The 23934-nt window shown below is 38.6% G+C and overlaps 2 protein-coding genes across 3 annotated transcripts; both read right to left on the bottom strand.

Moving 5' to 3' along the window:
- Positions 1–448: 448 nt before the first annotated feature.
- Positions 449–2616, bottom strand: LOC104775169 (12S seed storage protein CRA1-like). Its single transcript, XM_087505074.1, has 4 exons — positions 2165–2616; positions 1763–2049; positions 1240–1671; positions 449–1004 (listed from the first exon to the last, which is right to left on the bottom strand). The coding sequence occupies exons 1-4, from the start codon at positions 2445–2447 to the stop codon at positions 600–602; spliced, it is 1407 nt and encodes a 468-aa protein (XP_087361200.1). The 5' UTR covers positions 2448–2616; the 3' UTR covers positions 449–599.
- Positions 2617–20990: 18374 nt separating this feature from the next.
- Positions 20991–23216, bottom strand: LOC147919586 (12S seed storage protein CRA1-like). Of its 2 annotated transcripts, XM_087505076.1 has the most exons (5): positions 22952–23216; positions 22646–22861; positions 22222–22508; positions 21699–22130; positions 20991–21541 (listed from the first exon to the last, which is right to left on the bottom strand). In XM_087505076.1, exons 3-5 carry the CDS (start codon positions 22495–22497, stop codon positions 21137–21139), a joined length of 1113 nt encoding a protein of 370 aa, XP_087361202.1. In that variant the 5' UTR covers positions 22498–22508; positions 22646–22861; positions 22952–23216; the 3' UTR covers positions 20991–21136. The 2 variants fall into 2 exon arrangements, with proteins under 2 accessions (XP_087361202.1, XP_087361201.1); XM_087505075.1 differs by having other exon boundaries at positions 22646–23129.
- Positions 23217–23934: the final 718 nt, after the last annotated feature.

Consider the following 23934-nt stretch of genomic DNA (forward strand, 5'->3'; position numbering starts at 1 on the left):
ATCGGAACTGCTGCTAAATATATCTGTAGTCACCATCATCAGAGCTGACATCATCACATCACAGTTCCCCATCATCAAAGGGAGAAAGCCGAAGGAAGAAGAAAGCCATCGGGCTTCCTATTTCTTTCACATATTCAATAAATTAATTAAATAAATAATTTAATTTATTTGGTTTTAGTTTAAGTTTATTTCGGTTTAGTGAATCGTTTATTAGTTGGTTGAAAACAATATACCAAACAAAACCGATGTGTGTGGGTAATTAGATGAAAATTCTTATTCTATAGGGTAAATAGATTTTGAACTATGGACTAGACGAGATATAGGTTGAGAACATTTTTTTAAGGGATATCTAGATCGAGGTCAAAGTTCGGGCTCTATCTGATAGTTTTCAGGGGGAAATAGCTCGTTTTCCCAAATTTAAACAGTGGTAAAATATAAAGAGACGATCGAGAAAAACAAAAAGAGATTTTATTCAGAAAAGGAGTTGCAGTTTACAAGTAAAAACCTCGACAAAAACTAGTTACATTATTATTACTATTTAACTTCCTTTAACAGTAGAGCCGTAGAGGCTCACTGTTAAACGCCACATTTTTAAGCTCTTAAGCTGCAGCCACCCTTGGCCTTCCGTAGCTAGCTGGGCCGCTGCTGTGAGTCAAAGTAGTCTCGAGTGTGTTGAATTTGACCCTCTTTGCTTCTTCGTGTGAGATTTGGAACCCATTGGTTATGACCGCTAATGGTAAACCTCTCATGACTGAGGTTCGTCCAGCAAGAGTGTTGATTTGTGCGTTTGCGTTTGTTTTGAACTCGACCCACCGGAACTGGTCGCTTGTTGCGCGTTTCACCACCGAGAAACCCTGAGGTACGACAATAAGCTGTCCTTGAGAGACTTGTCCGTCGAACACTCTGTCACCGTTGTCGTTTACGATCTGTACTTGCGCTTCCCCATCTGTCACGTAAAGAACCGCGTTCGCGTTTGCATTCCACTGTGGAAGCACCATTGCGTTCTACACGCAAACACGTTTGAAGAGTCATGTTTAAATGTAGAAATGGACATATAATTATAGCGAACGATACCTTAACTGAGACCAACCAAACCAAAATATTTTGAAACTCAATTAAACTGGTTATAGAGTTTCAGATAAACCGAACCGAACTTTTCAATATATCCATCCTCATTCATATGCATGCAAATGTTACTTGGTTTTTAGTTATATTATATAATATATATTTTTAACTTACTTGACTGATAGATCCACGGAGGGCTGAGAGACGGATGAAGCGAAGGATGGGGAGATCGTAACTGTTGAGAGTGCTGATGTAACCGAGCTGTGGCTTGTACACGTCAGCACGAGACGGGTCATCGAGGTTATCAACGGACCTGGCACTGCATATGGTCTCCTCTAAACCGTTACCTACTCTTTCTTCTTCCTCCTCCTGAGGTCTCTGTCCCCTCAAAGGTGGCCTAATGACACCGAATGGATCTTGTACTCGGACAATGTTTCCACGGTTGTCATCTTGGTTCTGAAGTTGTTGCGCTGTCTGAAGATCGATCTTCAAAGCTTGAGCAATAACCTCAGGTCCGAATCCACTGAAAATGTTCTTTTGTGGCTGTTGCTCTCGTCCATGTAGCCATACTTGGCCTTGTGGGTTGTTTCCGGCTAAGTAAAATGGCTTCATAACACACACCAAAAAAAGCACATCACTTTTTTGTTATTTTGTGACTAGATAATGATATATTTTTGAGGTTTTGGTTTATATGTACCCTTGGGTTGCGGTCGAGCTGGTTCTGGTGACTAGCTAGATCGAAGATGCTGACGATGACAAGTGGTTGCTGTCCGTCGTTGTAGAACCACTGTGCTACTCCGGGTGTTGTGGCAATGGTGTCACCGCTCCTTATGTGCTCCACTTTCTGGTGCATGTCATGGAACTTTTGGCTTTGACCTTCTTCACCCTGACCCTCGAACTGTCTGCCTTGGCGTGGTTGGAACACTGATGAGTCTTGGAATGTCTCGGCGCATCCGGGGATCACTTTTCCCATAAGACCTCTTCCTATATATAGTGCATTTTTGATCAAAATATGAATCCCTAACAATGTATTTGTTCTAAAGAGCATGGACCATAGAGTCACGAATTCGAGTCTCGAAATAGACAGAATCGTACGTACCTTGAGCCACGAAGGAGAGTTTCGCGGTGTTAACAAAAGAGGGCAAGTAGAGACCCTTAGACTCGATGACATAACGTGTGAAGGAGACGCCTGAGCATCGGAGCTGAGGAGCGTGGTGGTCCCACACCTCGATGCGACCAGCCTCACTCTTCAGTACGTGTGATGGCTCGAGCGCATTGAGCTGGTCGAGTTGGCACTCGTTTGGAAACTGCTGAGCTGTGGAGCCATGGAAAAATATCAAAAGTGTTAAGGAGAAAGAAAGAAGAGAAGAGACTCGAGCCATTTTTGTTTTTCTTTCCTACTTTTTGTGGTTTCTTACTTGCGTTATGTAAAGCTATTTATAGAATATTTATTTGAATTTTGTTTATTTAAAGTTATTGAAGGATAAATTGATTCTAACAAGAACCAGGTATATAGAATCGACTATGTACAGTTTACACACTTGAATTGCTACTTTTATGTCTTCACGCTGTAAAGAAAACATATTAATGAACAGACTCGACACATTTCATTTTGCATGGCTTATTTGTGTGCATGTTTCTTACACATCAGCTTTGAGATAGGCACGTAATCTTTATTTACTTATTTAGTAACAGGACAAATTTGTATTTATTTATGTATTTATTGTGTACAACTCTCAAGATGTATATAAACCATTTTTTGTAGATGCCATCATCCGTACGGATGGATATGCTATTTTGTCAACAAAATTATTAAAATTTGTTTATGTTATTTATTATCCATTAGCTATATATATAAACTGATTAGACCGTAATTATAAAGAGAATGATATTGAAGAAAGTATCAAATCAAGAGATTAGGAATGAAACATGAAGAACTAGAATATTAAGAATAGTGAAACCTAAGAAGATGATGATCAATAGTGATAAAAGTCTATTATTAAGGAGAATAAGATGGTGGAGAGACCGATTTGGATATATATCTAATTAATAAAATATTAAAATTTCCAATATTATTTAGTTATGTTTTTAAATTTTATTTTTAAAATTAAATTTGTCATTAAAAACATGATATTGTATTACTGTGGTTTCTTACAGATTTGTTATTAGACCATTTGCATTGGTAGTCTCTCATCCAATTTATCATCAACAAAAAAATTAATAAAATATAAAATAATAATTTTTATTGTAAAAGTTTTTCAAAACAAATGAGAATGCCTTTTAAAGTTTTTTTTTTGGGGTCAAATATTTGATTTCATTTACATAACTATAAGAGCAGGGTACAGAGATCTAAAGTCTAAAACAAAAGATACAAAAACATTTCCCAATATCACAAAAAAATAAAATAAGATACAACGACGATTAATCCAAAAAAGCTTTGAAGCATAAGCTAAAAAGAAAATGTCACATGAGAGGTCAAGGTGTGTCGATAAGTTTTCCACGAGAAGTTCAATGAAAACTAGATGGTCCCTATCAAATAAAGACTAGGTGATGTTGATAATGAATTCATTGCTAAGCGTCTTGCTGGCGCGAAAAAAGCTCCTTGAAGTAGTTAAAGGCCAAACCATGAAACTTCATGAACTTGGGAGCAAAGAAACTCTCAAAAGAAGCTATCAAAAGGATGCACCAAAGATATATCTCACACCGTAACATAACAGGTAGAGTCTCTCTCGCATAAGAGCCATAACCATGGAGATTAAGGCTTCCACACAAATTTTGTAGTTAGCATGACATGGACAAGTTATAGTTCAATTTTACCGGCGAAAGAAGGGTGATGCTTTCTAATCGTTTCAGAAAAGCAAAGCATATAGGATTGAAGGTCTTTGAATGGTGGCTAAAGTCGCTTGCTAGTATTGACAAATGGTGACTATTGGCTAAGAGTCTTCTATAGCCATAATCAAGTTGTTGGCAATAAGAGTTTAGAGCTGAAACGTCAAGAAACCTCGGAACCACGGGAGCAGAGGTGATTACCATATAAGAGCAGATACTAGAGATCTAACTAACTGAATGAGAAAACCTAGCAGTCTAATTGGTTTATCGCTCGAGAGGAGTCTCGGCCTAAGAGAAGATAGACACAATCTAGAGCTAATTATGAGCTAGAGTTTGTCAATGAATTTGAATAGGTGGACTTGGTTTTTTGGAAGATGGGCTGAATGTAACGCCCCCGAACCGTCTTATGGCCGGAAATACCCAGAACGGCCCTGAGACGTCACTTGGAAACGACCACCAACGACCCGGCCAAGGTTCTAAACCCCATTTATGGCCTTGGCCGGACCATCAGCGAGGTCTCCACCACTATAGACACCACTTAGGCTTTTATACCTTCGCGATGCCCAAGTGTTGCGCTGTCCCGGACAAGGATCTATGAGCCGATACTCGTATTCGAATATAAAACCGATTCTTTTGTTAAATAAAATAATTCACAAGTCTTAGCAAAATATTTATAGCGTTTATGGCCAGACCTATTGCCAAAAAGATTATACAGATTTTTCTTATAAAATATAACATACTTTTTCTTTACACAAATGCACAAAATCTACTTTCCGGGCTCCTATCGTCCAACACGCCCTCTAATACCCTCTACTGGTTGCCTGCAGGACAAACACTATCATAAGTAATCTAAGATTACTTAGTGAGTAACAGGGGTCCCTGCAGAAGATTAGATTCTCATCCCAACCCCAAAATCACACGGAATCAATCATGCAACACACAACAAGCAATCAAGCATAGAAAACATGCAGAAGCTAAAAGCAACAAATGCAAGCAATCTACAAACATGCAAACTTGAATAAAAAGAAAATATTTTTAAACAAGTTTACTATGGCCCATATATGCTGCCTCTCGCCAATCACCCATTTTCTCCGCATTGCATCCACCTCGGCATGCAATCGGAGATTTCCACATAACTACACCGTCGTGTAGAGCTCCGGCCTTGGTAGCTAACCAAGTCTCTCCGAGCATTCGACATGCAACACAACACTTATGTATGATGCATGTCGTAACCAACCGGGCGAAGGTCAGACATATCCCTGTCATAGTGTGCTTATGGCTGTTGGACCTCCTGTCACAATGCCACACACTAAGACCTTCTATTTTCATGGGTACTTATGTTTATAAGCCTTAAAGAACTTATAACACACCAAGTCCTCACCAAAAGTGGGTATTCAAGTTTATAAGCCTTAAAGAACTTATAAATCACTAAATACCACCACTTAACCTCACATGCAATATATCTAAAATGCAGATCCGCAATCATGCATAAGATCTACCATGGAGCACATCCCACACTGAGTAACCAACTCAAGGTGCATGCAAAACACAAGAAATTCTAACAAGAAAATCAAGCAGAAATGCAACTATATGCACATGCAAACTGACACTAGATTGAGTCATTGACAACAATCTAGTTCAGATCTATGCTCCGTGAATTCACAGATTGTCGAAGAACCCAAGAGGAAACCGTTGGAATCCTTGGTAGCTTCAATCTTCACTTTGCAGATGCAGCAACTGATCGGCGAGACTTCTCAAAACAATTCTCCAGAGCTTCGCTCCCTTCTCTTCTCTCGCACTCTCGACAGCCCTTGGCACTCCTTTATTTTCTCTTCTCCAAATGAGAAAGAATGAGGCTATTTATAGAGTCTTGAGTGAAGTAGTGGAGACATGCAAAAGAGGTGAGGTGTCGCCTTCTCATGTCTCAGGCGTGTGGTGATGTCACCTCAGGGGGCGATGTGTCAAGCTTACATTCACCCAACTCGCATGGCGTCAAAGTATATTCTCCTCCACTCACTAAATTCTCCAGGGAATCAAGAATATTCTCCTCCACTCACACATTTTCGATGGCGTCTCCCGTAACTTCCTTCCTTTTTGATCCCCTTCCGGGTCAATTCTTCAGGAAAATTTTATTCCGTAGTGAGGATCACTACACTGAAGGTGAGAAACTGTTAATGGACCGACTTCATGAATCAGGTCCATTAAGAAAAAGTAGGGTTTCCTTTTGGTGGCCACAAACAGCTCGATGCGCGGCGGCTGGTCAGAGGAATTACCAGGATTTGCAATGAATGATACATCTCCGAAAGAAGCATTTTCGGCCCTGCCAAGCTCTGGCGATGGTGTGGGGTTGAAGCGGAGGTCCAAGAAGAACTGAAAATGGTGGTCCTAAAAAAACCCTTGCCGTACGCCGTCGACATCCTCCCCCGGCGAGACACAGCTGATGGTACAAGCAGAAGCTCTTTTGCCATCAACGAAGCCAAGGTGAAGTTTCCATGTGAAAACAAAATTACAAAACGTGATTTGTGTAGTGCAGAGGACTTCAGATTCGCAGATAGTAAGACAGGGTACATAGATAAGGTGGAGAGTTTGACCGGAATCCTGATCCAACTGTTGATTGAGGAATTTCCCAGATTTGGAGTTGACATAATAGATTGAGAAAGGTAGCAAAAGATTAGGAAAAATGGGAAAAAGGTTAATAAGGAAGAGCTAAAAAGGAGAAAGAAGCAGAGAGAAGCAGCAAGATCCCCCGACGCTGACGACCCGGAGCTACACCGACGAGCCATAGCTACATCTACGCCGGAGAGTTGAAAAGATGATATTGGCTCGAAATTCGTGTATGGGAGAGTTTCTCTTTTTTTTTTATTCGGTAAACATTTTCTTAAAGTTCTTTTAAGTTAGAAAATTTTGTGAGAAATTCCTATTGTAAATGCTCTTAATTATCTACCTTGAGAAACTCTTTTTCATTTCTACTCTCTTTTCTACTCTTTGATTCTTTAATATTTTTTAGTGACTTATAAAATAAGAAAAATAATTAGTATTTAATACTTTAGTTATCCATTACAAGTCTACAAAAAACTATTTAACATCTCTTTTTTAAGACACTCAATTAACTAATAATAAATTAATCATAAAAAATATCTAAGACAATATGTAACATAAAATAATTTTGGAAATTCAATCGGCTTTCGTTTCAGGACAGTTAATCATGGACAGTATCCTGATTGCTCAAGAGATATTTCATGGAACTAATAGGTTATGTAAATCGGATTTTTTGGCTTTCAAGACAGATATGAGTAAGGCATATGACCGTGTAGAATGTAACTTTTTGGAGGTGGTCTTAGTTAGTTTAGGCTTTAATGCAAAATGGATTCATGGATAATGTGGTGTGTGAGTTCGGTTACTTATTGATAACATCATTAATTTACCCATTTTAGCTATAGTTTTAGTATGCATTTAGAAAGAGTTTGACATGATTTCATGGCTTTAATGTCTATTATCAAGTATTTTAGGTGTTCTTCGTTGCCTCTTAAACTGCCCCTCCCGTGCGACCTTAGACGACCAGAGAAGCTCTCTTGCTTGCCGTTCCTTTGAAGCTTTGAAGATCCACCAGTTCTCTTTATATTCGTTTTACTTTTATTATTGTTTCTAAAGGAAGAAGATCTTACACCTTATTTATAATCATTGAAGTAATATCTAAAACTCTTTTCTCTATTTATTTTTTTATGTTTATGAGTTTATTCAACCTTGCTTTGATGATTTCCTTAAACATACTAGAGTAGTTTTCTAGTTGGGTTTAAAAGGATAATCTTAGTTTAGGTGGCAATTTTAGGGGTTGTTAGATTTATATTTTGTTTATTCTATACTTTAATTCTAAGTCTTTGCTTAATTCTTTTATTAAGAAGGTAGAGAGGGAGGAAAAAATTACTGTTATTAAGCTTGCCCGCAATTGTCCTCCTATTTCCCATTTGCTTTTTTGCGGATGATAGTCTGTTTTTTGTAAAGCATATGAAGAACAACTTTCAACGGTCATGAATATCATAGCTAACTATGGTAAAGCTTCCGGTCAGGAGGTAAATGTTGACAAATTTTTCTATTATGTTTGGTAAAAAAGTTACAACTGCGATTAAGGATAAGTTAAAATTGGATTGAGATTTCTAAGGGAGGGGTATGGTCTCCTATTTGGGTATTCCCGAGAATCTTGGGGTTTCAAGAAATAAGGTTTTCGGTAATGTTCAGGACATGTTGAATGATCGGGTTAATGGCTGGACGGCTAAATACTTATCCAAGGGAAGGAAGGAAGTTCTGATTAAGTCGGTAGCCTTGGCCCTTCCAACACATGTTATGTCCTGTTTTAAACTCTCTTAGGATTTAACAACAAAGTTAACAAGTGCTATCTCGAATTTCCGGTGGAATTATGATGGGAAAGATCGGGGTCTTCAATGGGTGGCATGGGACAAAATGTGTAAAGATAAAACTGATGGCGGATTGGGGTTTTGTTATTTGGATAAACTCAATAATGCATTGTCGACTAAGCAGTATTGGCATTTAATTCAATTCCCAGAGACCTTATTTTCTCGAGTGTTTAAGGGTCGTTATTTTAGGAATAAACACCCATTGCTGGTAAGAAAGCCGTACTACCCTTCATTTTGGTGAAGAAGTATTTTCTCAACTAAAAGTTTAGTGGAAAGAGGTGCACGATGGATGTTAGGGTCAGGGTGTAGTATTTCGGTTTGGTGCGATCTTTGGATTCCTGACCAACATCCTAGACCAGCAAATGGTAGGGGTCAACAATTACATCCAAACTTAATGGTTAATCACTTGATTAATCCGTTTTCTAGATAGTAGCATTTGCCTATTCTCCAAGAGTTTATCGATGAGGAGGATATCCAGTTATTAGAAGTTTGCCTATTAGCAAATTGTTCAAGCCAGACCGGCTGGTATGGCATTATACAAAATCTGGAGCGTACTCAGTTAAGTCGGGTTATAAGTTAGCTCAAGCCATGACGGCCAAAATCAAGTACAGTCCGAGTTATACTGCCTTAAAGGCTCATGCTTGGAACCTCCCACCAAAAATTAAACACTTTTTTGGAATATTAGCGTGGGGTTCTCTCCCAGTGACGGAACACTTAGCTTATCAGGGAGTTCATTGTGATACGTGTTGTGTAAAAGATGTGATTTTGCGGCAGAAATGATTAATCATACACTCTTAGTGTTCACATTCCCGTCAAATTTTGGATTCGGTTTTGGTAGCGTTGCCTCAAGAAAGTTTTCCAACTGAGTCGATGTACTCAACTTTGGAATTATTTTTGGGTGTGGGACTTTCTCTCTGGCTCTAGGAGCTACTCATCATTCAATACCCTGGCTTGTATTGTTCTTATGGAAGGATAGGAATAGAAAGGTCTTTTAAGGGATTCAGTCAGACCCATTGGATATTATTAATCAGGCTTTAGGCGAACAATTATTGTGGGAGGAGGCCAATGTAGTCTTAAGGGTTATCCTGGGGTTCACCGGAATTCCTTGGATATCCCAGGCACTTAGACCATCTCCAATGAGTTTTTCTATATTTTCTTCTATAGTAGAGAAACTCTATAATAGAAGTGAGTTTTACTCCAACCCACCTCTATTGTCACCTATTAAATTGAGATTGCTATTTTTTCCTTTATAAGAATAGAGGTAGGTTGGAGCAAATTTACCTCTAAATAGGGATTGCTATATTTGCCTCTTAAATAGAGAAAAATATAGAGATGGGTTGGAGATGCTCTTAGTGCCTTCTTGCCCTCTTTTACTCTCTTCAAGATTTTCGGACGTCCAATGTGAAGGCTGATTGTTTAGCTCGTTCTTCTAGACTGTTAGTGTCGGATACTATTTTTGTAATCAATTTTCCTCAGGTTTGGGTTACCAATGTTTTAATTAATGTTAGGATGACAATATATATATATATATATATATATATTTTTTTTTAAAGACACCTATACCTAGCCCTGAGACCTATTATCCAGTATTTGGCATCCAATCCGGGATCCGTTCCAAAAAATAGGATATCCACTCAAGCGGATCCAGATCCGGATATTAAAACTAAGGATCCGGCCGGATCCGGATAATACAAAAATGTGCACCGGATATCCGGGATCCGGATGTATTGTTAATGGGTCTAATATTATTAGTGGACTATTGAGTATTAATGGGCTATAGAATATTCGTATGGGTCAAAGTCATTAACTGGTCCATTAAGCTTTTTAGTCTCTTTCTCTCTCATAGAATTTGAGGAGCAGTTCACTTTACTAGATATTTTTTTGTTCTCCTTTCTCGATTTTTCACTGTTTTTTAATTTGGGAATGAACTGAAACAATTATGAAAAGAAAGAAATTAACAGATCTAACACTTCTTCTGTTCGATTTGTCTGTTCATCATTTTTTTTGATTCGCGGATCTACAAGATCTGAAAACGAATGTGCTTCCACGACAAAGAGGTTCGCTGAATCAGCTATGCAGAACAAAACCGCTATTCTCTCGCCACAAAAATCCAACGTAACTATAGCCTAGATCGAGATCTAACGAGAAAGAGAGATGAGGGTAAATAACAGGAAAAGACAGAGAGAATGAGAGTGGATCTAGAGTAAAGGAGTTGAAAGAGAGAAAAAGACATGGCGAAATCAATGAAAAAAAAGTTTAGATCGGATCCAGATATCTGCTGATATCCGGTTTTTTAAGGATATCCGGAATCCGGAATTTTCGGAGCCGAATTCAGATAGTGATTTCGTGTATCCGGCCGGATCCGGAACAAATCTGGATACCCTAAAAAAACACATATCTTGATCCGTCTCAGGGCTACACCAATAAAAATGCTCTTTAGAACACCATTATCGGTCATCTCTTTAATTATGTCTTAAAAATATTTTAATATTAAATTTAGAAACACTTGCATATGTTGGAATCTAAATGTCCATGCGCCTACACCAATTTTAGTGAGATAACACAAGTTTATAATATTTTTTATTATTTTTATATTTAAAAGTTTTAAAAGACATCTCCAAACTGTCACAGATGAAGATGGTTGTAGACCATCTCCATGAGTCATTTTTTGCTGAGTGTCTATTTATTTTTGTATAATTAATTTTAATATTATTTAATTAAAAGTGTCTTGAGAGTGTCTGGAAGTAAACAAAAATGTTTTCAAATAGATACTTAAAACATTTTCTGATACTTTTAAGACACCCACAGTTACATAATATTAGAATTAATTATAAAAGAAAATCTTTAGGCACTTATCGAATATAACTAATGGAGATGCTCTTAACTATACATTAACTTCTCTTGTAAATTTACAACGCATATATATGTATATGTTAATGTGATTGTGAGATAAAGATAAGAGAGGAAAAACAAATCTTTCTGAAGAGCATCCATATTGAATAAACCACCTCCAACAGTGTATCTAGCGAATTTCTTATAAGTTTGCTAATAATAAAATAGAATAAATATAATGCAATAAAGCTCAGTTTTATTAATCATCGGTCGTTAAATTAGATGTTTATTGTGATTGGCTGAGTAAAAAAAAAATGAAAAAAAGTTTTGTTTTATTTTTTTATTGTCTGATTCACTCTCTCGTCTCTCTCGATTCATGTCGATAGCCAAAGCTTCGAAGAAGAAGAAGAAGAAGACATGAGAGGTGAAACAATCAAATAACCTTGGTAAGAGATTTGATGGCGGCATTTTCCTTTGGATTTCAGATTTTGTGAGCTTATTCCTAGCTTTCTCTCGAAGGTAAGCTCTCATTTTTCTTCTTTTCACTCTCAGATCACGTTCCCTGTAAGAGAATTGATCAAACCCAATTTGATATATTTGTTTTTCCTTATAATCTTATCTTAGGTTTTTGAATTTTGTAATGTGTCCATGTATTTTGGTGTTAAAAAGAGACGAATCTGAGAAAATTGGGGAATTTTAAGCAATCTTGTTTTGTGTTTGAGTCTTTTCGTTTATTGCCCAATTAGGGTTTGTTGGGGTGGAGCTGATATGGCGAATGAGACATTTAGCGCACGTGGAGCATATGGTTTTGGATAAGAGAGTGACCTGGAGCTGCAACCATATCGTCAAGGTTATGTTGTGATGAGGTCTACTCAGAAGTTGGCTCTAAAATATTACGGTCCTTATAAGGTTATTGACCGATGTGGTAAGGTGGCCTACAAAATTCAGTTACCAGACTCCTTCTTGATCCATCCGGTTTTTAATGTCTCCTACTTCATCACAGTTACCAACTATCGTTTTATATATTTTTGTCAAGGAATCAGTGCAAATCTTGGATCGCCAAATGGTTAAACGTCACGGCCGTGCTGTTACAAAGGTATCGGTACAGTGGAAAAATGAAACTGTGGAGGAAGCTACTTGGGAGTTTTTGTATGATCTACAACGCAAGTTCCAGGCTTTTGAACCTTGTGGTCAAGGTTCTTCAAACAGGGGGGGTTTTGATATAGCGAATGAGGCATTTAGCGCACGTGGAGCATATGGTTTTGGATAAGAGAGTGACGGGCGCGTGAAGAAGGAATAATAAAGCTGCCAATGTGCAGGTGGCAGAAGTTGCAGGTTTTCAACGTCAAGTAACAGGAATAAGAGGTTAACACTGTTAATGTGGTGGCAGTATAAGAGCAGTGTTACCTCATCATTATCTTTTATGCATTTTCAGAGTTGTAAACTTTTAAGAACTTTCTAGAACTATCTTCCCTCATCGTTTTGCTGGAGCATCTCTTCCGAGACTTTTGCAGGTGAGAAGGTGAATCTGCGTTCCCAGTGAACGTTGTTTCATTCTATCGGATTATTTCAACAAATAAGCAACTCTATCATTTCCTCTGTTTTCCTCTGTTTACTCTGTTTTACCGTTGCGAGTATGTTTTGATTAAACGTTAACATTGGTATCAGAGCTATCGCATCCTTGGAAACATGGTGGAGACGCGATCACAGGTGAACAAGAACGACATCATCGGTGATGGTTCTCATACATTGGAGTGTGAAGCAGAAAACCCTGGAAAAGCAAGGAACTTACTCGATCGCACCAAAGCGATAGATTTGGCGATTGTAGAGCAAGATCGGAAGCTAGATTGAAAAATTGCCGACATGATTCATATGATCAAGATGATTCCTGGTCAGCAGGCTTCCTCAAGCTCGAGGTCTCAAGGTGCGCGTAGTCCTCTGGCAGTGTTGGCCATGCCAGATGCGAGTGGTGGGGTTTTTGAGCAACAACATGGCGGTGGATTTTTTTGGTCCTGGTCACTACCCATGAGTTACTCGCTTAGGAAGGGTGGATTTCCCCAGGTTTGACAGTGATCATTTTTTGGAATGGATCTATAAGGCAGAGGACTATTTTGTTCTAGACTCTACACCGAGTGATTCTAAGGTAAGGATGGCACCTATGCATTTTGATAGTCATGCTGCAGTATGGTACCATGCTTTAGTTCAGACTCTGTTTGGTTAGAGTTTGTTATATGATTGGGGTTCGTATAAGCTATTAATGAGGGAGAGGTTTGTGGATGTGTTGGAAGATCCGATTGCAGAGTTGAAGGCATTTGCAGGAAACTGACGAGATCATGGATTATCATCTGAAATTTGACTTGATCAGGACGAGGGTGACTTTATGAGAGGATTACTTGGTGTGTGCATGTCTTGCAGGGTTGCGCATGGATACTCAGATGCACATCCGCATGTTCCAGCCACAAACAGTGTGATAATGTCTGGTGTTAGGACGGCTCTATGAGAAGGCTCATCCTACACCTAAGACAACAACGACGGGGGTGTCTCATACGAAGCAGGGAAGTAGTGGCAATACGACGGAAACGGTTAAACATTTTCCTCAAAACAAGAAGGAGACTCCACAGGAAAATGTTGGTTCCAGTGTCCAGAAGCCAGTAAGGAAATTTCTATCTCAAGAAGAAATGAGTGCCAGAAGAGCAAAGGGATTATGTTTTATTTGCGATGAAAAGTACACACCGGATAACTATCTGAAGCATAAAAAATCACAAATCTTCATGATTGAAGTAGAAGAGGAGAGTGAGGATACTAATGTGATTGGGGAACAATTGGCATTGGAGGAAGACAAGGATATGCCTAGAGTTCAATAAGCACAGTAGCAGGAATTGCAGACTATAGAACTTTGAAGGTGAGGGGAATCCACAGGAAGAAGGTAATGTTCATTTTAATGGATATAGGCTCCACACACAATTTCATGGACCCGAGAACTGCAAAGAAGTTGGGCGTTGCAGTACAAACAGCTGGAATTACTCTTGTTGCCGTAGCGGATGGTAGTAGACTTGAGGTGCAGGGTAAGGTTCCGCAATTTCAATGGTCCTTCCAGGGTACTACGTTTCAGGATGATTTCATACTCATTCCTTTGGGAGGATGTGATATGGTGCTTGGAGTTCAGTGGTTAGCACCCCTGGGAGACACAACATGGAATCTGCCGAAGTTGGAAATGGGCTTTTGGTGGAAAAATTATAAGATACTTCTTCATGGAATTAAAGAAGGATCAGTCATAACAATTACGGCGTCTAAATTTAGCAAAAATTAAGAGGAAGCAGTTCAACTTTCTGTGATTTGCTCTCAAGAAGTAATACAGAAAAAGATGCAATGTTATGTGCTGTGGAGAATGAGAAAACGCAACAATGATAACAATTCAGCTATTTTGGAGTTAAAACATACTTTCTTCGACATTTTTGAAGAGCCTACTGCACTGCCTCCTTTTCGTAAAGGCCACAACCACAAGATAGTCTTGAAAGAGGGGTCGGATCCGGTTAATCAACGACCCTACATGTACGCCGTGTACCAGAAGGACGAGATCGACAAGATGGTTAAAGAACTACTCTCTGCAGGCACAATCAGAGTTAATTCTAGTCCCTTTTCATCCCCGGTAGTGCTTGTTAAGAAAAAAGATGGAACTTGGAGACTTTGTCTGGACTATAGAGGCTTGAATGTGCTCACCATCAAGAACAAGTTCCCCATTCCACTTATTGAGGGCCTAATGGACGAGTTGGGAGGATCCTCTATGTTCTCAAAGATTGATCTTAGAGCAGGTTACCATCAAGTTCGAATGGAGCCTGAGGACATTCATAAAATGGCGTTTAAAACACACAACGACCATTACGATTATTTAGTTATGCCCTTTGGCCTAACTATCGCTCCTGCTACATTTCAGGGCTTGATGAATGATGTCTTCAGGGAGTTTTTGCGCAAATTTTTCATCATCTTCTTTGATGACATCTTGGTCTACAGCTCTAATATGGAAGACCACATCAATCACTTGCACCTGGTCTTTCACACAATGAGACAGAATAGTCTTTTTTCTAAGGAAAGTAAGTGTGCATTTGCAACAGACAGGGTTGAGTATTTGAGGAATTTATTGCTGCTGGTGGGGTATCTACAGACCCTGCCAAGGTCAACGCTGTTGCAAACTAGCCCATTCCCTCTAACTTGAAACAACTACGCAGTTTTCTGGGTTTAGCAGGCTATTATCGGCGATTTGTCAAAACATTTAGCACTATCGCGTGTCCTTTAACGTCAATGACTAAGAAGGATTCATTTATTTAGTCTCAAGAAGCTTTCGAAGCATTCAAGAACCTTAAAGTTGCTCTAAGTCAAGCTTCGGTGTTAGCACTTCCAGTGTTCACTAAACCTTTTTTGGTCGAAACTGACACTTGTTCTAGTGGCATTGGAGCTGTTCTAATGCAGGAAGGCCATCCTTTGGCTTTCATCAGCCACCATTTGAAAGGGAAGCAGCTTAACTTGTCAATCTATGAGAAAGAACTGTTAGCAGTGGTCTTTGCGGTCCAAAAATGGCGCCACTATCTTTTACCAAACCATTTTATTATCAAAACTGACCAAAGAAGTTTGAAGTACCTTCTGGAGCAGAGATTGAACACGCCTATCCAGCGGCATTGGCTGCCTAAGCTTTTGGAATTTGATTGCGAGATTCAATACAAACAAGGCAAGGATAATATAAATGTTGATGCTTTGTCTCGAGTTGAAGGAGCTGAGGTGCTACACATGGCCATGTCAGTTTTGGAATGCGATCTCATGAAGGATAATCAGGCTCATTATGACATAGATGCAGAACTTAAGAAGTTCATTAGTGAGTTGCAGGCAAACCCTGCAGCAAAGCGACATTATTTGTGGGTGCAGTCAGTTTTGCGTAGAAAAAGCAAGATTGTGGTCCCAAATGACGTGCAGCTACGCAACTCCATTTTGCAATGGTGCATTGTTCAGGAACCGGAGGCCATTCCGGTAGAGATGCTACTTACAAAAAGGTAACTCCATTTTGGAAGAATATGGCGGTTGATACTCAGACATATATAATAAGCTTTGCAGTGTGCCAGCAATGTAAGTATGATACTGCTGCTTATCCTGGTTTACTGCAACCTCTCTTAATTCCGAAGACAATTTGGACTGATCTCTCAATAGATTTTGTCAAAGGACTTCCAGTTTCATCAGGCAAGTCAGTGATATTTGTGGTTGTTGATAGGCTCACTAAGGCGGCTAATTTCATGGCTTTGTCACACCCCTATACTGCAATGTCTGTTGCTCAAGCTTTTATGGATACGGTGTTCAGGCTTCATGGTTGTCCTCATTCCATTGTGAGTGACAGAGATACGGTCTTTGTTAGTAACTTCTGGCAGGAATTCTTCTCTCTACAAGGGGTTGAGCTAAAGTTTTCTAGTGCGTATCACCCTCAGAGTGATGGACAAACAGAGGTGGTTAACAAGTGTTTGGAGACATATTTACGGTGCATGTGTAGTGAGAAACCGCAACTGTGGAGCAACTGGTTACCCTTGGCGGAATTTTGGTATAACACAAACTTTCACACTTCAACTCAGCTTAGTCCGTTTGAGGCAGTTTATGGTCAAGCCCCACCGGTGCATCTACCATATCTTCTGGGTGAATCTAAGGTTGCAGTCGTGGCTCGTAGTCTACAAGAACGAGAAGATATGCTACTGATCCTCAAGTTTCATTTACTACGAGCTCAACACCGCATGAAACAAGTTGCTGACAAGCATCGCTCTGAACGTCAACTTGACATTGGAGATTCTATGTTCGTTAAGCTGCAACCATATCGTCAAGGTTTTGTTGTGATGAGGTCTACACAGAAGTTGGCTCCAACATATTACGGTCCTTATAAGGTTATTGACCGATGTAATAAGGTGGCCTACAAACTTCAGTTACCAGACTCCTCCTTGATCCATCCGATCTTTAATGTCTCACAGATCAAGGCAGCGGTTAGTGATGTTCTTACTTCATCTCAGTTACCAACTATCGTTTTAGATATTTTTGTCAAGGAACCAGTGCAAATCTTGGATCGCCAAATGGTTAAACGTCACGGCCGTGCTGTTACAAAGGTATTGGTACAGTGGAAAAATGAGACTCTGGAGGAAGCTACTTGAGAGTTTTTGTATGATCTACAACGCAAGTTCCAAGCTTTTGAACCTTGTGGTCAAGGTTCTTCAAATAGGGGGCTTTGATATAGCGAATGAGGCATTTAGCGCACGTGGAGCATATGGTTTTGGATAAGAGAGTGACAGGCGCGTGAAGAAGGAATAATAAAGCTGCCAATGTGCAGGTGGCAGAAGTTGCAGGTTGTCAACGTCAAGTAACGGGAATAAGAGGTTAACACTGTTAATGTGGTGGCAGTATAAGAGCAGTGTTAGCTCATCATTATCTTTTATGCATTTTCAGAGTTGTAAACTTTTAAGAGCTTTCTAGAACTATCTTCCCTCATCGTTTTTCTGGAGAATCTCTTCCAAGACTCTTGCAGGTGAGAAGGTGAATCTGTGTTCCCAGTGACCGTTGTTTCATTGTATCGGATCATTTAAATAAATAAGCAACTCTGTTATTTCCTCTATTTTCTTCTGTTTACTCTGTTTTGGCGTTGCGAGTGTGTTTTGATTAAACGTTAACAGGAGCTCTGTTTGATGTTTTAATTTTTTTCTCACAAACGATTCAATGGTTGGTATGACTTTAACGCAGATGCATTGTTTTGTAATTTGTTAGGTTGACCCTTCGCAAGAAGAGGATGGTCCGATGATGAAGATAATGAAAGGTAGTGTCACTAGTTTTGGTGTTGTGATGATTAGGAACCATTTTAGCGAGAGAAATGTGGCTCATCCAGGGTTTATCAGAACATTGAAGATGATGGAAACTCACAGGCTGACTTTTGCTGCAATCGAAGGTGTTTACATCGATGTTGAACAATTGGTTCAGAACTTTAGTTGCAAGAGGGACTTTGTTGTTTTGTGGCTGGAGCTTATGTGCTTGGTTATAGAGGTAATGGTGTTTCTTCGTGTCTCATAGTTTGTTACTGTTTTGTCATTGTGTCAGCAGAAACCATTGTCTCTATGATTAAGTAGCTTGGAATTGATTTGGTTTCGGTAAGACCATTTGAAGTTGCTGGACCTAGCATTATGTAGTTTGATTCATAGGTTTTAGGATCTAAGTAGTAACTGACGGACAAACAACAATATTGAGTGGGAGTAACAAAGGATTGTTAGATATGTTTTTTGTCTGGGAAGAGCTTAATTGTTCCTTGCCATGAATTTGTGCATTCTTTTGTTGCTAAACTCCATTGTAAACTGGTTTATTGTGGTGACATTTGTTTTCCTATATTACAACAAGGAGCATCCCAACAGCTATAGCTGCAGGTGCAACTCTAGCTATAACCTCTGCTTTGATTGATTATGGAGGTCAAACCACAAGAGTAGACGCTGGTAACTTCACGGTTTGATTAGGATCTTCGAGAACGAGGAAAGGGTTTGTCTTTCATGTAGTAACGGTAATAAACCGAGAAAACAGCACAAGCATTGATCCAGAGGATTTCACAAGGAATGTTATGAGCCGTTGTAACAGCTGGAACCCATGGAGTAAACAGCATAGAGATAATGCCAGTGACTCTGCGATCGAATCGGGGTCTCTAGGATCATCTTTAGGCAGACCATCGAAGAAGAACACAAGGTCCACAAAGCTATGAGTTTCGTCGGTGGATGAGAGGCGGTCACAGGCTTGTTCAGTGGTGACGCGAGTGAAGTGTAGGTTGGTTCATGTGAGATGTTTGGCGAATTTGAGCATCGGATTGAGGGTGACCTTGTTGGAATGATAATGCTACCATCAGAACATGTGTCTCTTAAACATCAATACTTCCCATTATTACGTATACTAGTAATCATTCTTTTTATAGTAATTTATTTAAAGGTATTAGACTTGAATTTCGCTTGAAATTGTGATGAGTTTTGATATTAGTGATATTAGTGGTATATACATCATATGTTGCTTCCTTGCTTCTGTTAATCTCAATAAATAACTTACCTGAACCAACAATAATATATTTGAATGTGAAAAGCATATGGAAACAATATTATAAAATGGATTTAAACTTTTATTAATGTAATCATTTTAAAGGTTTTTAAAATATACAATAGAAATTTTTTTTAATAAAATAAATTATACTATAGTAGCTTACAAAATTATATTTTTTAATTATTCAATTTTTTATGTGGATAGTTTTAACTTTTAATCCTCTTGATTGGATGATAAGCAATTTATATGATGATTTACCGAATATATTATAATTTTTTGATGAAAAAAAAATCTCAGTCTATTACACTCATTTCTTATCCCTTTAAGTTTGGGGCCGGAACTGGGGCTAAAGTTGCTGGCGATGGGGCTGGGGCTGAGGTGGGTGCATGGGTGGAGACGTGGAGTAGACAGTAGCAATACAGTTTTACAATTTGGTTTGGATTCACTTTTTTTTTTTTTGGTTTTTCAAATGTTTTTATTTTGTATAAATTTTAAAACCATTGAAATTTGGTTTTGGTTTGACACAATTTTGTTTGATTTTAGTTTAATAAGTAACTTTGACATCTACATAAATAATAAGTTATTAAATGATATAATTATTATGAAGAAGAGTATATCAAACTTGTTTATCGTACATATAATTAAAAATCTAAAAATTTATTTGGTTGCGGTTTTTTATTACTTAGCAAGCAACCCTCTTCAATTACATCTTCTCTTTGCTTCTAAATGACTAGCCAAATTCTCTGTCTTGGGACAGTTATATTTGGTGATAGCAAATATGAGATTTACAATGTTTCAAGCATTTTGGTAGCATTTTGGTACAAAGCTTCAATAATTATCATCAGCATTTAACAGTTTATGCTTTACAGATTAATTTATACTTTTACAAGCGATGAATTAAGGATCAAGTTGGTTGCCAGAAAAAAAAAACTGTGGATCAAAGTGGGCCAAAGTTTGACCATTTTGATATGTAGGATAACTTGTTTTTTTTTTTTTTTTTTCTATTTGCAATTGTTCCATCCATATGTATAGTGTAATTCACGTCCAGAAATTGCTCTACTTTTTTTTGTTTGGCAAAATAAATTGCTATATCTCAAACACACTTAACTATGAATACTTCTAAAGATATTTAGCCAAAAATATAAGTGTTCTTTAGACCATCTCCATTGGTTATTTTGTTGTGAGTGTTATTTAATTAAGTGTTTTTAGATGGTTCAAAAGTGTCCAAAGTGAATAAAAATGTCTTCAAGTAGACATTTAAGACATATTTTTTGGTACTCTACAATTAAATAATATTAAAATTAATTATAGAAAATTCTGTATATACTCATCAAATATAACTGATAGAGGTGCTGTTAGTGATATAGATAGTTAAATCAGTTTTTTTTTTAAAAAAGAATTATATATACAACTATATTTCCTAAAATCGAAGTTTTCCAGAAGCCACAATAGATCTGACCCTGGGACCGAGCTAGTGTCCCACAATCAACTTATTGTACCCACACAAATCACAATCTCCCGTTACGAACAACATCTTTTACCTCTACATTTCAAATTACATCGTACATAAACCGTATACTATTACGTTGAACACCTCCATACATATCTTACATTTGATTTTTGATTTTGATTTTACTTTTCACAAGATCGTAATTTAACAGACACGTACTCGAACTGGAGAAAATGTTAAGTTTCCAAGACTTCAATCAATTACGGGTAACATGTAAACTATAAAGGTTATAAAAAATTAAACAGTGGTAAAATAGAAGACAATTGAGAAAGACAAAAAGAGATTTTATTCAGAAACGTAAAAAACCTCAACAAAACCAGTTACATTTTGGTACATTATTACTATTACTACTATTTAACTTCCTTTTACAGTATAGGCTCACTATTAAACACACCGCAGATTTAAGCTCCTAAGCTGTAGCCACCCTTGGCCTTCCGTAGCTAGCTGGGCCACTGCTGTGTGTCAAAGTGGTTTCGAGTGTGTTGAACTTAACCCTCTTTGCCTCTTCGTGTGAGATTTGGAATCCATTGGTTATGACCGCCAATGGTAAACCTCTCAACACTGAGGTTCGTCCCGCAAGAGTGTTGATTTGTGCGTTTGCGTTTGTTTTGAACTCGACCCACCGGAACTGGTCGCTTGTTGCGCGTTTCACCACGGAGAAACCCTGAGGTACGACAATAAGCTGTCCTTGAGAGACTTGTCCGTCGAACACTCTGTCACCGTTGTCGTTTACGATCTGTACTTGGGCTTCCCCGTCTGTAACGTAAAGAACCGAGTTGGCGTTTGCGTTCCACTGTGGAAGCACCATTGCGTTCTACACCCACACACGTTTCAAGAGTCATGTTTAAATGTAGAAATGGACATATTATAGCGAACCGAATCAAAATGTCCACCCTCATTCATATGCATGCAAAAGTTACTTTGGCTTTAGCTTAGTTAGATAATAATATATATAACATTTTTTAACTTACTTGACGGATAGATCCACGGAGGGCTGAGAGACGGATGAAGCGAAGGATGGGGAGATCGTAACTGTTTAGAGTGCTGATGTAGCCGAGCTGTGGCTTGTACACGTCAGCACGAGAAGGGTCATCGAGGTTATCAACGGACCTGGCACTGCATATGGTCTCCTCTAAACCGTTACCTACTCTTTCTTCTTCCTCCTCCTGAGGTCTCTGGCCCCTCAAAGGTGGCCTAATGACACCGAATGGACCTTGTACTCGGACAATGTTTCCACGGTTGTCATCTTGGTTCTGAAGTTGTTGCGCTGTCTGAAGATCGATCTTCAAAGCTTGAGCAATAACCTCGGGTCCGAACCCACTGAAAATGTTCTTTTGTGGCTGTTGCCTTCGTCCTTGTAGCCATTCTTGGCCTTGTGGGTTGTTTCCAGCTAAGTAAAATGGCTTCATAACACACACCAAAAAAAACCACATCACTTTCTGTTATTTTGTGACTAGATAATGATATTTTTTTGAGGTTTTGGTTTATATGTACCCTTGGGTTGCGGTCGAGCTGGTTCTGATGACTGGCTAGATCAAAGACGCTGACGATGACAAGTGGTTGCTGTCCGTCGTTGTAGAACCACTGTGCTACGCCGGGTGTTGTGGCAATGGTGTCACCGCTCCTTATGTGCTCCACTTTCTGGTGCATGTCATGGAACCTTTGGCTTTGACCTTCTTCACCCTGACCCTCGAACTGTCTGCCTTGGCGTGGTTGGAACACTGATGAGTCTTGGAATGTCTCGGCGCATCCCGGGATCACTTTTCCCATAAGACCTCTTCCTATATATAGTGTATCAAATAATTTACATAGATTTAGTTAAAAGTTATCCTAGAGAATATTATATTAGGCATGTGCTTGAGAATAATTTACATAGAGTCACAAATTCGAATCTCGAAATAGAAAGAATTGTACGTACCTTGAGCCACGAAGGAGAGCTTTGCGGTGTTAACGAAAGAGGGCAAGTAGAGACCCTTAGACTCGATGATATAACGTGCGAAGGAGACGCCTGAGCATTGGAGCTGTGGAGCGTGGTGGTCCCACACCTCGATGCGACCAGCCTCACTCTTCAGTACGTGTGATGGCTCGAGGGCATTGAGCTGGTCGAGCTGGCACTCGTTTGGAAACTGCTGAGCTGTGTAGCCATGGAAAAATATCAGAAGTGTTAAGGAGAAAGAAAGAAGAGAAGAGACTCGATCCATTTTGTGTTATTTTTCTTACTTACTTTTTGTGGTTTCTCACTTGTGTTATGTGAAGCTTGCTATTTATAGGATATTTTATTTAAATTTTGGTTATTAAAAGTTGTTGAGAATAAATTTATTAAGAATTGAACCAGGTTTGTAGAATCGACTATGTACATTAGTTTTACACTTCACTTAAAACGCTACTTATATGTCTTCATCGGAAAATAAATTTTGGATTCACGCTGTAATAAAGAAAACGTATCAATGAACGGAGTTGACACATTTTAATTTGCATGGCTTATTCTTGTGCATGTGTCTTACACAACATCTTTGAGATAGGCACATGCATTAGCAACAGGACAAATCTTTTATGTATTTATTTGTATACAATTTATATATATATAACAAGAAAAACTAAACCATTATTTGTAGATGTCATCTTTGCGGATGGATACGCTATTTGTCAACAAAATTATAATATTTTTTTTTTTGTTATTGATAAGCTATATATCAGTTGATTAGATCGTAATATAATGGGATCATGGTCACATTCGAACTGAGAAAATGATGAGTTTCGAAAGACTTTGGCCAATTATGTATTCATGCTAAAGATAAAATGTTTGTAACGAAAAACAAAATTGTTTTACAAAAGTTTTACTGTAATTATAAGACGTGGCGACAGAAAACAGATGAGATCATACGTGGGAGATGTGGCGGACGCGACGAACATGTTCCGACGAGTGTACGGCTGCATGCTGTTTATCCCCCACCATTAGAAAAAATATTGTTCAAGCTCAGCCAGGTCTTCGTGTTTTTTGGGTCTGCTCCATAATAATTAGGGTCAATTTGCCTAATAACCAAATTCAATTATGTGAAATGACTTTAGTGCAGTGTTCAATAGTAAGTCCTTAATGCATAATGCACCATCACATCAGAGATCGAGTCCCGCTTACTACGAATGTAAGGATTTGGCTAATGGACCAGCCTGCTATGATCCAATGGTTGAAAAAAAAAAACCAAATTC

The sequence above is a fragment of the Camelina sativa genome, chromosome 20 (assembly GCF_030686135.1).
Source record: "Camelina sativa cultivar CO46 ecotype springtype chromosome 20, ASM3068613v1".
In the NCBI taxonomy this organism is placed as follows: Eukaryota; Viridiplantae; Streptophyta; class Magnoliopsida; order Brassicales; family Brassicaceae; genus Camelina; species Camelina sativa.